This window comes from Amblyomma mixtum, chromosome 5 (genome assembly GCF_055824585.1).
Source record: "Amblyomma mixtum isolate Tamu chromosome 5, ASM5582458v1, whole genome shotgun sequence".
Taxonomy (NCBI): domain Eukaryota; kingdom Metazoa; phylum Arthropoda; class Arachnida; order Ixodida; family Ixodidae; genus Amblyomma; species Amblyomma mixtum.
Genome location: NC_143016.1, coordinates 185,239,437 through 185,255,477, shown reverse-complemented (window position 1 = coordinate 185,255,477; position 16,041 = coordinate 185,239,437). Strand labels below are relative to the sequence as shown.

Here is a 16,041-nt window from a genome sequence, read left to right as displayed (position 1 = left end):
CCAGGGAGAGGCCTATTATCACACCGCGAACAGGCACTCACCTCCTCACTTCAACATATTACCCTCATGGTTTTATTATGACACTACTGTCATATCTTCGCTTTTGCCGACCTACGCATGGGCGGCGCCATATTTCTGCACTATATCTGCTCTTACAATTCGGAGAGTGCTAGGCAGGCGAAAGTGCTGCACGCCTTGCACGTGTGCAGAGAGTGCAGCCAAATCGAACAACCCTTTCATTGAGAGAAGAATGTTATAGACCGCACATTTGACGCCTCCAACGACACAGCGGCAGCAGCCATTTTCAGTGTCAGTGGAGCAGTCCGAACGGCCGCCGGCGTGTTTAAAAGACTATCGACTCCGGCCGGCACTGCTGATGACAAGCGGTTAACAAAATGGCGAAAAGCGTGGCCAAACACGAACGCTATCCGTTTGTCCAATGCGCAAACATCATTTGTCCGTGAGACACACTGGATGCTACAAGAAAATCTCTTACCCCAAAACTCTGAGAGCTTCCGTAGCTCAGTAAGGAAGCCTTCACTGCAGTGAGGCCCCCTCATGTCAGTCTGAAAGCTTGCTTACTGAGGAGCCCTAAAGGTCGTCATCCTTGGTGCCTGCTCAGAGTCAAGACAGCGAGCAGCTGCCTTCATACATGCTTTATTCGCTCCTGGCCCTAGAGGCACGCTTCCCTTCACTGCTGTCACAAGTGACTCAGCGCACTCGCGCGGGCAGCGAGACGCGACGCAAGGACGACAGCCCGGAGTGAGCGCAGCTGAACATGCGGGAGAAATGGCAGCGTGGACTGACCGCTACGCGGGCGACTACACGCTAATTTTTAACCGTGCTTGTGAATACGTATTCGATGAAGTGTACCTATATCCTCCAACAACTCGATCGCTTCGCGACGCGGTGAATGCAATGGAAGTGCACCTAGACGAAGATTTTGCGTTCAGATTCCGCACCGGTGCGGCTCGGTCGCACTTGGGCATTCGGCGGCGAGAGCGAGGGAAATCCGCCGGAATGTTGCCTCGTTCACACCTCGCGGCAACCACGTCGCCGCTCTTGGCGACCGTATGCATGCTAATGTACGCTGAAAGCAGGTATTTTGCGAGAGGTTACGCCATTTCTTACATTCCCAGTTTTAGTTCCGCGAATGCAAACAGCGACGCAATGGCATGACGATCATGTACGTTACGCATTCCCTTTTTTACACCGGATGGGCGAGCAGGGTTGCCAGGTCCTGAACTCAAAAAGTAGCCGCAAAAATGATAAAATTAGCCAGAAAGTAGCCAGTCTACGGCCACGATCTCAAAAGTAGCCAGAATTGGCGCCAAGACACCACAAAAACGTCACCAGAGGCAGGAAATTTAGTTTAAAGACACAGGACAACAGTGCCTGTAGATAACTTGGAAGCATAAGAGAATCGCTGATGAAATAATAAACACTATGACCACGGAACAGAAGCACAAAAACGCTAGAGGTATTTATGACAGGAGTTGAAAAGTGATCGGAAGAAATCGTTTTCTCCTCGTTAGAGCAAATACTTTATGTTCCTTTGACGCAGTCATAGTTATTAATGCGTGAGCATTAGAGGGGACCCGTCGCGATTTCGTGATGAGTCAACGAAGTGAAGCCCAACGTACAGCCCTAGGTGAAACCCTATAAACTCTAGGAGTGAAGCCCCGAACACCAGATTATGAGTACACTCCCCACTGTGGCTTGTGGCAGGTAAATTACTGGTGGGTTGTGACTGGCTGCCTGAGAAGAGAAACCTGGGTCGCACAAGCCCCACCGATGGCAGCATCTGCCATCGCAGGGCAGTGGCGCATCGCTTGACCGCTGCACCAGGTGTGGTGGGACTCCCAGCGATCAGTAAATGTAAAGTAGAGAATGAACAATTCCACATATCGGGGCATTAACCCATTAATGCTATCTCGTCATGCCCTTAAGCCGTACGCATCTAAAGTTCGATTAAGTCACTGATCTTTGTCTGAAGCCTGCTTGACGCGGAAAACCGAGCCTCCAACCGAAACCAAAGTGAAAACCGAAGTGCTAGCACAACTAGTTCGCATTTGGCCTAACCCCACTAAATTGTTTCCCAATTATCGACAAGAAGGCAGGTACAATAGGATAATGGTGTACATAAATAGCACTTCGAAAGTAGCCAAAAAGTAGCCAAGTAGCCAAGCTGAAATTTTTGTCGCCAACAGCTCTCAAAAGTAGCCAATTTGGCGCAAAGTAGCCAAACCTGGCAACCCTGTGGGCGAGTTTTCCGCCCAGCACAGCCTAGTTGCGCCATCTGGTTGTTAGGACGAGAACCATCTCTGTCAACAAACCTGCGGTCCTCTTAAGCCTAAATGTGGCAGAATCGTCCATCTAAATAAAAAAAAAAAATGGGCAAATGTATTTATGGCCAGCGAACGCAATGAAAAAGCCAGCAACAACGAAGAATTCAGACCGAACTGATGGAGGCGGAACGCCGCAAGGCGCCCGCGAGCTGTGCGATGTCAGTGCACGTCAGGTGGTCGAAATTATTCCGGAGACCTCCGCCACGGCCCCTCTTTCTCTTTCCCTGCCACCTTCCTCCCTTTCCTTACGCCGCGGTTTGGGTGTCCACCGAGATATGTGAGACAGCTACTGCGTCGTTTCCTTTCCTCACAAACCCATAGAGGAAGGAAAACTAAGGAGAGGCCCCTCGTATTCCCAATGCATTGGCAAGAATGTGGCGGAAGTGACGTCAAAATTTAGGCTTAAAAAGTCGGGCCACTAGCAACGTTGTCGTTGTTGCTAAGAAAACTCGGGCCACTAGCAACGGCGTACGGCGTCGTCAGCGTCGTTGTTGCTAGGGGCCCGAGTGTTTCTCGGTGGCGGTGGACGGGCTTTCGGCACGGCGTGTTCGGCCTTGCGTGTTAAAAGTCTACATGCCTGGCGTCGTGACCTTACGCACGCATCTAAGATTGCTTTTAAATGAAACAAATAACCGCTCATTTGATATTTTGTTCGTCAAACTCGGTGTCGTTACGCGGAGCGATCGATGCATTGAAATGAATCTCGCGAAAAGGTGGCACTCCGGAACCGCGCTTCGACACGCGAAGAAGCGTTGATTGTTTAGATCAGCGAACTTTCGCACCTCACCAAACAGCACAGAAACATGAAGCCGCTCTCGGCGATGCTGAGCTGCGTTTCGAAGGCCACACGGCGGGTGTACGGTAGCCCGAGGAGGATGGTGAGCTGCGCGCAATGTCGTCTTTTTCGCCTGGCGTCGGAAAAGGTTCACCGCACCTGTGCGCCGGTCTGTGTCTAGGTGCGTGTTTGCGGGGAGGGAGGTGTAGGAGTGTAGCGGCGAGCGGCGCGTTTTTTTTTATACCTTTCTTTTACGAAGCGCTTGCGAGCCGCGCGCGATCCCCGGCGGGCCGTAGCTCGGTTGAGAAAGCAACCGTAGCTCGGTTGAGAAAGCAGATAGTGAGGAGAGCCGAGCCAACTTCCGGTTGCGGGGCGGCTTTATGAAAAGTGACGTCAGGGCCTCTCCTTAGTTCTTTCCTTCCTCCATGTCACAAACCAGTTATGACCGAGGGGTTCAGCTTCGAAGGGCGCAGCCATGTTTGTCGCCCCAAAAATGCAACTCCCTACTCGGCGTCCTATTGGCCGATGGAAACTGGCGGAATTGTTCTGGCGGCAGAAATCGGTTAGCTCCTCCTGTATATTAGCAAAAAATTCCACATTTGTGTGACTGACTTTTTTATTAAGTAAGGGCGATCGCATAAAGCTTGTGAAGGAACCCTCAAACCGAGACGCGCGGCACGCGAGTGGAGCTTTCAGAGTAAGCTAGCTTCCTCCAACGAAAATTCGCGGAAAGGAGGCCTCGCGTAAGGTTAGGGCGAATTCGAATGAAAGAAAGCTTTCAGAGCGCAGCAAAGAACACCTTGGTAGGAGCTTGTTATCACTCACCGTAAAGGTCTGACAGGCAAGAAGAAGTATGACGCGCTGTGTCGAAGTCTTCTAGAGTCCACGTGTGAGCGATGCTACGATGGCGTTGGCGTCTCTACGAGCGGCACTGACAACGAGCCGACCGTCCCCACAGAAGTGCAGACAACAACTGGGCGTGGAGAGAGCGTGTAGAGAGCCCTCTGAAGAGCGAACCAAGAGGGAGGAGAAGGAGAAAGCTCTGGTGTGCGAGGAGGAAGCCCCACGTGCAAAGCCATACCGGTATCAGCATGGCTCACACAAGAGCGCATGGCCGCCGAGGGGGCGAGCTCGTCCGTTCTCACCCTTCTCGAAAAGAGAGACAGCAGGAGAGAAACACAACCACATGATACATTGCTTTTCTCTCTTCCGAGGGACGGCTGGTGTCAGCGCGCTAACAGAAGCGGTATCATGGATAGGGATCGCAACCTGGGCCATGCTGCGCTCCACGCATGGATGGAAGAATCATATCATATAGATACTGTGAAAGGCAGATCAGAAAGGAATCATTCTATGATAACTCAAGAGGCAGTGCCCTTCTCTTTGCAGGTAGATCAGGCTGCCTTAGAATGTGCGGCTAAAAAAAGAAATTTAACCAAGAAAATGACACATTTGCTGTATGCGGCACATTTGTAGAAACAATTGAACATTTCATACTCAAATGTGATGGCATCCATCCGGATGTCGATGCAGGCACAGTCAGTCTTCCTGAGGCTCTAGGGTTTAAATATAACAATGGTAATGCAAAGAAATCTGCGGTGGACGTTAGCAAAAAGCGTTTGGAAGATTGGTGGCTCAAATGCAGGGAGGTGACAGAAGGTTAGAATTGTAGGAAAAATTATTTGAAGAAAATGGACAACTTTAGTAATTTACGACACAGTTAAACAAAAATAAATATGAAAAACAAGCCGATCCCGGCGGCAGTTGCCACCGCCGCGTTTCAAAGGGGGCGCTCCAATCTTCGATCCAACCATCTGATTAGAGAACCGAGAGCGCTGGTTTTCGCTACGTAGATTACAACGATGAGCGGTAAGTGCCGCGGGACAAAGCGTTCGCGCTACGCCAACTGCAGACACGGAAGAGACGGTTTTGGTATAGACAGAACCACGGGATGGGTACCACGTAGAAGACGACGAAGAGCAGGCAGTGCCACGACTCCATCGAAAAACGAAGCGCATGTCTTTTGCAGGTCAGCCTAAGATTAAAGTATGAAACGTTATATCACGGTCAGTTATGTAATACAGCTCGGAAATCAACGGCTCTGCGCAGGTACATAGTCCACAGTTATGCAAGCAGCACCGCAGACGCGCCGCAGCTGTCGAGTGGCGCCGGGTCACCGATCACTTTCCCGCGAGTGTGCCTGAACTACATGGCGCTTTCCGGTTTCACGGAAGCTGTGCTGTCATGGACTGCTATCCGAGCTTATATCCCAGAACCGAGTGGAACTAAACACGCGACCAACTTTCGTCGCTGCGCCTGTTTTCTCCGCCGGCTCGAGAAAAGGCCGGCTTGAGACCAGGGCTACTGGTCAACGATATTCGTGGCCATCCTCCCAGGTGACGTGGGCGGCATACTAGCGCGTCTGTCCGTCGAGGAGGTCGACAATTATGAGACCGCGAAACGAGCACTTTACAGGTACTTTGGCATTCGTGGAAAGGCGGACTCCAAAGACCGAAGTGATGGAAGCGAGCAGCGCTCCCACTTGTGTGTCAGCGACCGGCCTAGGAACCCCGCTTGGTCAGCTGGGAACACAGCCGTTGCGGAGGGGAGTAACGGTAGGGCAGGTTCAAGCCCAGAAAAGAACGCCAGTTCGGCATCTGCAGGGGCAGTATTTGTCGACTTAGAGGCGATGAAAAAAAGTTGTAACAACTCGACGACAACAAAGGCAAAGCGGCCGTCTCCAGCTCTGAGGCAGAGGCTGCTTTGACGAGTGGTGCCGATGCTTTCCTTCAGGGAGACAGTAGTGAGCTCGCAGGCGGGCGCAGTGAGGGAATCAAAGGGGACTCTCCTTCGATGCGACTGGCGAACAATAGTAGCCAAGTATTGGAGACGCTTGAGCGTAATCAGAGTGACAGTGAGTCACCTGAGTGCGCCGCTGAAATCCCAGGTCAGAACGCAGCGTTAACCAAAGAGTGTGGTTCAGGTGGAGTTGCGGGCCAGGTAGCTAGGATTATGGGGTCGGATAGCAAGCAAGCCTCAGGAGACCGAGTTGCCAGGTTGAGCGGAAAGTAAAATGCATTCAAGACAATTAGGGGCTATGACGTGCAGTGACCCACCGAAAGCGCGAGCCGACAGTTCAAGTGGCAAGTGCGGAGTAAATTCTTTTTCTTTCTTCAGGTTCGTTTGCTTTTCTTCGGGGGAGTTCAGCCTCCTCCAAACGTGAGTTGTTCGGTGGTGTTTTGAAGCACAGGAGTCCAGAAGCAGAAGGTACGAAAGGGAAGTTATATTTACAGAGTATATACAAGGCAAACTCAGTTGCAGAAACGTGAAGTCACACAGACGTTCAAGTACTGTAACTTAGAAGGCACTTATCTCACACAGAGAGACTATCTCACACAGAGATACAACTTCGGGAAAATCTTACTCATCGACCGGCGGTCTCGGTTAGAGCCTAGAAGTTTTCCGTACGTGCGAAGCACGGAGCCTGTTTAGGACTGCCATACCTGGCTTTTCCTTCCGTTTTTATTACGTACATAAACAAAGGCGCTGGGGCGGTCATTTCTCTTGACCCGCCCCAGTCTTTGATCAACCAATCGCTACTTAATTTCGCAGTAGCCACGGCCCTGTGGGTTGGGCATAGCCTCGAAACCAGGGCTCGAATAAATAAATAAACAAATCAAGAAAACATTCGTAAAACGCTCTCCACGCAACACCCTCGCCTTCCCCCAAGAACGCACTTTTCATCTTAAGTGCATGCACGTGCGTAACTGCCTCAAGGCGGCCACCCTCTCGTGCTGCGTCCAACCGGAAGACCTTTGTTTACCTCCCCGCATGGCTACAACGCTATCAGTCAGCGGATCAGTCCTTTGCTCAGTCGCGGTGGGAGGGAGACCACCCCTTTCGGGACGGCAAGGCCACGCCGCATGCGCGCCCTCTGCCCGAGGCGTCACGGCTGTGTTCCAAAGTGGCGTCCTCCCCATGCCGGTAATTGCTTCCGCATTTGTTGCTGCACTGCGCGAGCCACGCGGGAAGTACAAAGGGGAGAGCCAGCGAGGTCGTGTACGAGGCGCGATCTTACACGTCCCCCCTGAGAGGATAAACGAGCTTGAGAGTCCGCTCGTTTAGACAAGATCAACAAAAGATCGCGGCTGTCTACAAACACAATATGCATAGAAAGAAATTGACATGCTGAAAAACGGCTCTCGGGTCACAAAGATACAACTCGCCGATACCGCACAAAAATACTCATGGACTATACACAGAGCATACACGATATCCGTCACAGTACGAGAGTCAGGGGCAGCAAGCATCCTTGCACAGAGTTCTGGCCACAGATCACCGATCACATCACGAATTGCAGCGGGCGAACGGGAACATTCACGTAGCCCGAGGGGCCATGGCTCATTGCTCCTTACCCCAGCTCGTGCTAGGGACGCGAGACAACGCGTCGGCGTTGCCGTTACAGGTGCCTTTCCTGTGTGTCACAACGACATTGTAGCGCTGCAAGGCCAGCGCCCACCTTGCCAGTTTTGCCCCATGAGGCGTGCTCGTCGTTAGATAGGATAAGGGATTGTGGTCGGAGACCACGTTAACCTGTGCTCCGAACAACCAATGGTCGAATTTCTTGAGCGCCCAAATGATGGCAAATGCCTCGCGCTCGATTGTTGACCAGTGGGTTTGGTTTGTAGTGAACCGGTGGCTGGCGAAGGCGACCGGCTCCTCTCTCCCCGAGTCTCCCATCTGGGCCAGGCAAGCTCCGGCCGCGATCGCGGACGCATCCGTGAACAGCCAGTATGGCTTGAGCATATTAGGGGTATTTAGCGCTGCAGCTTCGCAAAGCGATGTTTTAAGCTGAGTAAAAGCTTCCTGCGCTTCCCGAGTCCAAGGAATCGCGTTTGGCACGCCTCGCTTCGTCAAGGATGTGAGCGGTGCAGCGACCTCAGCGTAGTTCTCTACGTATTCGCGGTAGTACCCGCATAGCCCAAGCAGGCTTCGCAGCTGCTTTTTCGTAGTAGGCGGCGCAAGGTAGCGAACAGCGGCTAGCTTATCGGGGTCCGGTCCGTGTGTACCGCCACCCACGACGTGACCCAAGTACTTGATCTGAGCTTGTGCGATCTGGCACTTCTCGGGGCTTACCTTCAGTTTAGCTTCGCGTAGTAAGCCGAGCACGATGCTTAAATGCTTCAGGTGCTGCTGCCACGAAGCGGGGAAAATGGCGATATCATCGAGATATGCCGCCGCGTAGCTCTGGTGTCTCGACAGCAGCGTATTCATCATTCGCTGGAATGTTGCAGGGGCATTTTTTAACCCAAATGGCATGACGCGCCAAGCGTACTGCCCTTCGTGGGTTACGAAGGCTGTCAAATGCTGACTCTCGACGGCCACTGGTACCTGCCAATAAGCGCGTCTCAAATCTACGAGAGTAATGAACTTCGCGCTGCCGACCCTCATAATTAACTCCTGCGGAGGTGTAATCGGTAAGGCGTCAGTACGTGTAGCCGCGTTCAGCGCACGGTAGTCTATACACATACGCACTGAGCCGTCCTTTTTACCAACGCACACCACGGGATGAGCATGCTCACTTTCTACTATTTTTGCATCAGCCCGAGCTTTCTTAAAGCTTTCATCTGACAGCTGTGCCGAACGGAAGCTCTCGCGCTGCTCTGGGGCCTCGTCTTCATCGTCACGCGTTGAGCGCCGGACTTCGGCGGGGCACCCGTTACTACCTTCTTCATGTTGCTCGCCTGATGTCACGGGTAACTCTTTATTCTCCGGCTCGCCTGCCTGCGAATCGTTCGCGTGAACCGCGCCTGTCGTTGAGGCCGGCTCCAAAGTTTCGCTGCCAACGGTGAAAGATGCCGTGGTAGGGCCAGCTTTAATGTGTGCCTCACTCCGGGCGACCGCTTCGTTGCCGTGTTCGCACTGTGCTAGCAGCTCCCAGTCTTCTCGCGAGAGCAAGCAGTCCACTCCCTCCGCGAGCTTGCCCGTAATTGCGCACACGACACGTACTGCCTCTGGTCGAGCTACAAGCGTTTGGCGCCGCCTCATACTGATCGCGAGCGTAACCAGCTTCGCTTCTACTGTTTCCCCGAAAGCTGAGACAAGCTTTATCTTCCCGGAAGGCTCATGAGACGCTTCTGGCACAAGGCTTTCTCGGACTACCGTTATTTCACTACCGGTGTCTATAATCGCCGTTGTCGGTACTCCGCCGCATTCGATCTCTACCTGCTGCAGCTTCGATTTGCGCACTTCTTCTGGCGATCTCGGGGATTTAATTTCTGCAACCAGAGTCCTGTGGGAGTAGGCCGACTCAGCGGTTTCGGCAGCGTCCTCGCTGGCGACGGCCACTTTCTGAACCCGGGCGCGTTTATCGTTTATCTGCGCGTTCTGCGCAGCGCGGGGGCAGTGTTTAGCGACGTGACCCTCTGCGCGGCACACATAACACTGTGTCTGTAGTTTGAAGTCACTACTTGAAGGTGGGCATGGGGACCTTTCTTTCTCCGCGTGTGCGGTCGTTGGTCGCACCGCGCGCCCCTTTCCTTTAGCTTGCTCGAAAGTCTGAAGCATCTGCGATAACTCATCCGGTTTCGCCCACTTTTCCCCCTCGCGGAGGCGCACATACTCCAGACCCTCGGTGCTCAGGCTAGCTTTCATGCGATCGGCTACGACGAGAGCCACCACATCTTCCTTAGTGTCTGCCTCCCTCGACCGAAGGCAATAGTGAAAGTATGTCTTCACGCGAGAGGCGAATTGGGCCCAAGTCTCCTCCTTACGCTTTGCGGCGCGTTCGAACCGATCCAAGTACTCGACGGGGCTCAGCTTTAGCTCGCTTAATACGGCCGCCTTCACTGACTCGTAGTCGCTGCACTCGTCGTCCTTAAGACCGCGAAGCAAATACCGCACACGCTCGGTCAGCGTCGGCATGATCAAGTGTACGCGACTGTTTTCCGGCACATCGTACGTCGTGAAAACTCTTTCGACCTCGTCAAACCAAAGCGGTACGTCCGCGTCGCCCGGCAACTTGAGTCCCTTTAGGACTTTGGCGCATTGGGAGATTGGATCGAGGCCCGTTCGCCGTTGTTCCCCTGATTCCGATATCAAGGGGGTCTGCCGGCCACCTGTCATCGCTATCCCAAGCTTCTGCAATTCGATGCGCTCTCGAGATTCGACTTCGAGCTTATGCTTTGCGAGCGCAAGCTCGAAATCCAGTTCCATGCGGCGGATTGCCAATGCATCGGAACCCGGCGTTGCAGCTACCTTTCGTAGCTCTCCCGCTATCGGCTCTGATATCGCTGCGTCCTGCTGCGACGTTTCGCCTAACTGGTCATCGCCCTCTGACGTTTCGCCTGGCTGATCATAGCCCTCTGTAGCCATCCCCTTTAATGCACTCGCATTTTCCTGTCTGCGGTCTGAGCACCGTGGGTCTGAGCTCGCCATCATGCTCCTTGTCAACACCATACGCCCGTTTACACATGAGCCATAACCACCTCAGAGGTACGCAAGGAATCCCGCTCACCCGTGCTGGTGTCGCTAGTAGGATCCGTTGCCTCTCAGTTGCCGCTGCCTCGTCCAGAGATGCAGGATGAAGGACGCCTCAGGGTCGGCGCTCTGGACTACCTTGTTCCCTTGACTGGACCTGAAGATCGGCTCCTTCCCGGGTTCCCGGACGCTCGTTGCCTGACGCTGCTGGCTTGATGGTGGTGTCGGCTCACGGTCGACGATTGCCGAATTCTGTCGTGACTGCGCCAGTAAATTCTTTTTCTTCCTTCAGGTTCGTTTGCTTTTCTTCGGGGGAGTTCAGCCTCCTCCAAACGTGAATTGTTCGGTGGTGTTTTGAAGCACAGGAGTCCAGAAGCAGAAGGTACGAAAGGGAAGTTATATTTACAGAGTATATACAAGGCAAACTCAGTTGCAGAAGCGTGAAGTCACACAGACGTTCAAGTACTGTAACTTAGAAGGCACTTATCTCACACAGAGAGACTATCTCACACAGAGAGACTATCTCACACAGAGATACAACTTCGGGAAAATCTTACTCATCGACCGGCGGTCTCGGTTAGAGCCTGGAAGTTTTCCTTACGTGCTAAGCACGGAGCCTGGTTGGGACTTATCTCACACAGAGATACGACTTCGGAAAATCTTACTCATCGACCGGCGGTCTCGGTTAGAGCCTAGAAGTTTTCCGTACGTGCGAAGCACGGAGCCTGTTTAGGACTGCCATACCTGGCTTTTCCTTCCGTTTTTATTAGGTACATAAACAAAGGCGCTGGGGCGGTCATTTCTCTTGACCCGCCCCAGTCTTTGATCAACCAATCGCTACTTAATTTCGCAGTAGCCACGGCCCTGTGGGTTGGGCATAGCCTCGAAACCAGGGCTCGAATAAATAAATAAACAAATCAAGAAAACATTCGTAAAACGCTCTCCACGCAACACCCTCGCCTTCCCCCAAGAACGCACTTTTCATCTTAAGTGCATGCACGTGCGTAACTGCCTCAAGGCGGCCACCCTCTCGTGCTGCGTCCAACCGGAAGACCTTTGTTTACCTCCCCGCATGGCTACAACGCTATCAGTCAGCGGATCAGTCCTTTGATCAGTCGCGGTGGGAGGGAGACCACCCCTTTCGGGACGGCAAGGCCACGCCGCATGCGCGCCCTCGGCCCGAGGCGTCACGGCTGCGTTCCAAAGTGGCGTCCTCCCCATGCCGGTAATTGCTTCCGCATTTGTTGCTGCACTGCGCGAGCCACGCGGGAAGTACAAAGGGGAGAGCCAGCGAGGTCGTGTACGAGGCGCGATCTTACATGCGGCTTGGTGCTGAGTCAAAGAGCGGATGTGAAAGGTGAGGGCACTGCGAGAAAGGGGACTGCGCAAGACAGAGCAGCTAGGGCAGTTTCTCGAAAGCGGCCGCGCGCAAGGAGAGCCAAGCGAAGTGGTAGTCCGCAGAGAAAGTACGACAGATGGGCCCAAAACATTGTAAGGGTGAAGGCCGGTCCGAGACTGACACCGCGGCACACCAGATGCGGTTGGCTCCGCACGAAAACCAAATTGACTAGACGGGTTCGCACAAAGCGAAAGCCACCTACCGCATCGTGGCGACGTTGTGGAAGTGCTTGCATGATGAGTAAAACTCGCAGTGGGTCGCAAAGAAGCAAGTTCAGCTGTCATACGAAAGAACGCAGCAGAACGCGCGCCTGTGAAAAAAAAAAGAAAAGAAAAAGGAGTGAAGGGTATTCAGGAATCGAGAGATGAGTACACGGAGGCATTTCTTTCATACTCGATCGTACCCTTCACGCATTCTTTTCAAGTCCTGCTGGGGCATTGCAGACGGGCAGCATGACTCACTCAATACAGGCATATTCAAGAATAGGGCGGACATTGGTAACGTAAAGTGTTTCCCTAACGTTTTGTGGGGCTTGTTTGAAGTTTCTTTTAATAAAGTTCAGAACGCGACCTGCCTTCTGGGTTATACATTGAACGTGATGATTCCATGTTAAGTCTGAAGAAAATGTGACACCTAGGTATTTAGCTTCGTTAACTGACGCGAGGGGCTGACCATCGATGTAATAATTTGACTGCATGAAATTACGCTTTCTGGTGAAACGGATATAAGAGCACTTGGAAACGTTTAGAGACATAAGCCAGTTTTGACACCAATGGGATATTCTATGGAGGTCGGACTGTAAAGCTAATCGATCTGAATCATGTTTAATTTCCCTGTATAAAACACAATCATCAGCGTAGAGCCTGATTTTTGAAGTTATTCCAGTACCAATGTCATTAACGTAAATTAAAAAAAGAAGAGGCCCTAATACAGAGCCCTGTGGTACCCCGGATGTCACAGAAGCGGTAGCAGATTCAGCTCCATTTACGATTACTTTCTGCGAACGGCCAGTTAGGTAATTTTGCAGCCAGAAAAGAATATGCTGAGGTAAACCGAGAGCAGATAGTTTGCAAAAGAGAAGAGCGTGACAAACTTTGTCGAATGCTTTCTGAAAATCAAGGAGAATGCAGTCAGTTTGGAAACCATTATCGAATGAGCTAAATATGTCTTCAGAAAATTCAATTAGTTGGGTAACACACGACCTCCCTGATCTAAACCCATGCTGATAATCTACAAAGAAATTGTTATTATCAAGATGGGAACAAATATTAGTGTAAATTATGTGTTCAAGTGTCTTACAGGAAACGCTAGTTAAGGAAATTGGTCTGTAATTTGAGACGCAGTCCCTTAGTCCTTTCTTATGAATTGGAACTACATTCCCTATTTTCCATTCATGGGGGAGTTCAGTTGTGGCCAGATATTTTGTGAACAATATGGATAAATAATAAGATATAATGTCTGCACAAGATTTAAGAACAAAGTTCGGTATTCCATCAGGGCCAGGAGCAGAATTGTGTTTTAGCTTTCGCAGAAGATTAAAGATACCAGACCTACTAATCGTAATGTCAGGCATGGTCTCAGTACCCGTAGTAACTGAAGTAAGCCCTGGTGCTAAGTCCGAGAAAACAGAGGTGAAATACTGATTAAAACAGGTTGCCTTATCTGCATCACTAGTAAGAATGTTACCTTCATCTTTTATCGGAGGTATACCGACCTCGTCTTTGTTATTGGCTTTAACTAAATGCCACAGAGTTTTTGGATTACTTGCAATTTTCGGTCCTAGTGAAACAAAGAACTCTTTTTTTTGCTATTTTGATTTTAGACTTGATTTCCGCACTCAACCGCTCAAGTCTCTGAAAAGCAGGAGAGTTAGTCTGGTCTCTATAGGTTCTAAACATGCGATTTCTTTTGTTAATAAGTGTCTTTATTTCTTTCGTGAACCATGGCTTAGACCTTCTGCGTTTTACCGAAAGTATTTGGTAAGGTATATAAGTATCAATTAAGCTCAGGACCTTATCTTTGAAGTCGGACCACAATTCATCTACATTTCGGCTACCGCTAATCTGAACAAAGCTGTCGAGTTCACATTGTAGGGCAACGATAATACTATTATAATCTCCTCTTTCGAAGTTGTAGACTTTGCGAGGCCGCGGCACAGGAATGATCGGTTTTGGACTTACAACGCGGGCTACTACAACGTCATGATCGCTTATTCCAGGCACAACCGAGAGAGAGTCGAGCAATGAAGGGGAGTTTGAAAACAAGAGATCAAGAATAGAACTTGTCCCTCTTTGTCGTCTGGTCGGAGTTGCCACAAATTGAAAAAGACCATGTGTTGAGATAAGATTATTAAAGGCGTAGGACAAAGGCAAGTGGGAGGAGAGCACTGGTAATTTATTCTGCCACTGAACCTCAGGCATGTTAAAGTCCCCTCCGATCAGGAAATAATCAGTTGTAACTTTCAGCAAAACATTCGAAAGGGCATTGAGGGAATGGGAGTCGTTATTAGGCGGGCGATAAAAAGCGCCGATAGTAAGGTATTCATGATTTTCAAGCACCAATTTACACCACACCGATTCACATTTGATATCACCAGTAGTGACCGCAAAGCTTGCTATATTTTGCCTTACGAGCAAGAACACGCCTCCTCCGTGTGTGTTTCTATCTTTTCGGTAAGACACATATTCAGAAGGAAACACTTCAGCGCTGCAAATGGATTCATCTAACCATGATTCGCAGCCGATAACAACATCCGTGTTCGAAGAAGATATTAAAGCGTTAGGGAAACACTTTACGTTACCAATGTCCGCCCTATTCTTGAATATGCCTGTATTGTGTGGGACCCTCCCACACAGCATCTTATTAATAGTATAGAAGCCATTCAGAATCGTGCCGCTCGCTTTGTAACTAGTTGTTACCAATTTCCCAGCAGCATCTCCGGTATAAAACGTCAGATTAACTGGGAGGACATTTCCCTGTGCCGTGAACGATTTCGCCTTTTATTCTTGCGGGACGTTCTGTACAACGAAACACCGTTAGCTAAAAGTAGATATTTACAGACACCGAGTTATGTATCTGAGCGGCGAGATCACAGCCTAAAGATTAAAGAAATTTTTGCCCGCACATCTGTTTATAAGAAGTCGTTTTTTCCGTGCACTATCAGTAAATGGAACCAGCTGCGTCCTGACATTGTTGAAACTGCTGATCGTGCAAAGTTTGTCGATGCACTTAGTCATTACGCGTAACTTTCTTCATTTTTCCCCTTTGTGTCTACTGATTGATTACCCGTGTATGTTGCGTGTGTTTATTTATTACTTTGGAGCAATTATTGATTGCCCGCGTTTGTTTCTTGTATTTGTTATCACTCTGATGCTTTGAAATGGGTTTCTATCGTTCCTCAATTCTGCAATGCCCATCAGGACAATGTATTTGATGCCTGTACTGTTTACACTTTAGAACTTTGGCGCTGACAAGTGTTCCAGTTTTCTGCCTCGTCCCCCCTACTGTAATGCCCACCAGGGCGATATGTAGGTACTTGTATAAATAAATAAATAAATAAATAAGGAAAGCTGTTTACATTCCTCTGGAAAAAATACGTGGCACATGCTAGCATTGTTATACTGTTAGAGCAGGTTTTCCGAAGCTTGGCTATTTGTGATAAGAACGTCGTACCCTTTAAATACAAGCCAACATTTAATTGTACAAAGTGGGCCTTTTAGATACTTCTCATTGCCCGTTAGGGTTCAGAGTGCTCAAAATTCTATTTGCAACATTAAAAAGAAAGATGATGGGGATTACGTGACCGCTGTTCACGCACGCAGGCTATACCATTACATACAGACACGGAGTGAGAGAATAGTTGTATCCCGTCTTTTTAAATAAAATAAATGAATAAACTTTAAAGACACTGTGGGTGACGCGCATGTATGTTAATTTTGTTGGAATTTTTTAACACCCATGGGTCCCGAGTTGCAATTCAACACCAGTACACATACAAAACGGCGACGATGCGGTTGAAGCTGTGTTGGTCATATGGCGTT

At 50.3% G+C, this 16,041-nt stretch overlaps 1 protein-coding gene across 1 annotated transcript; it reads right to left on the bottom strand.

The window, feature by feature from the left end:
• Positions 1–591: 591 nt before the first annotated feature.
• Positions 592–10,248, bottom strand: LOC149345104 (uncharacterized). Its single transcript, XM_089547367.1, has 2 exons — positions 9,174–10,248; positions 592–614 (listed from the first exon to the last, which is right to left on the bottom strand). The coding sequence occupies exons 1-2, from the start codon at positions 10,246–10,248 to the stop codon at positions 592–594; spliced, it is 1,098 nt and encodes a 365-aa protein (XP_089403493.1).
• Positions 10,249–16,041: the final 5,793 nt, after the last annotated feature.

Bases quoted from the DNA above. Each gene is read 5' to 3' on its own strand.
- LOC149345104 (XM_089547367.1), bottom strand. From the start codon at position 10,248: ATGACAGGTGGCCGGCAGACCCCCTTGATATCGGAATCAGGGGAACAA. The intron at 615-9,173 runs GTATGAGGCGGC...GACTCTGAGCAG, and splicing joins GCTGGTTACGCTCGCGATCA to GCACCAAGGATGACGACCTT.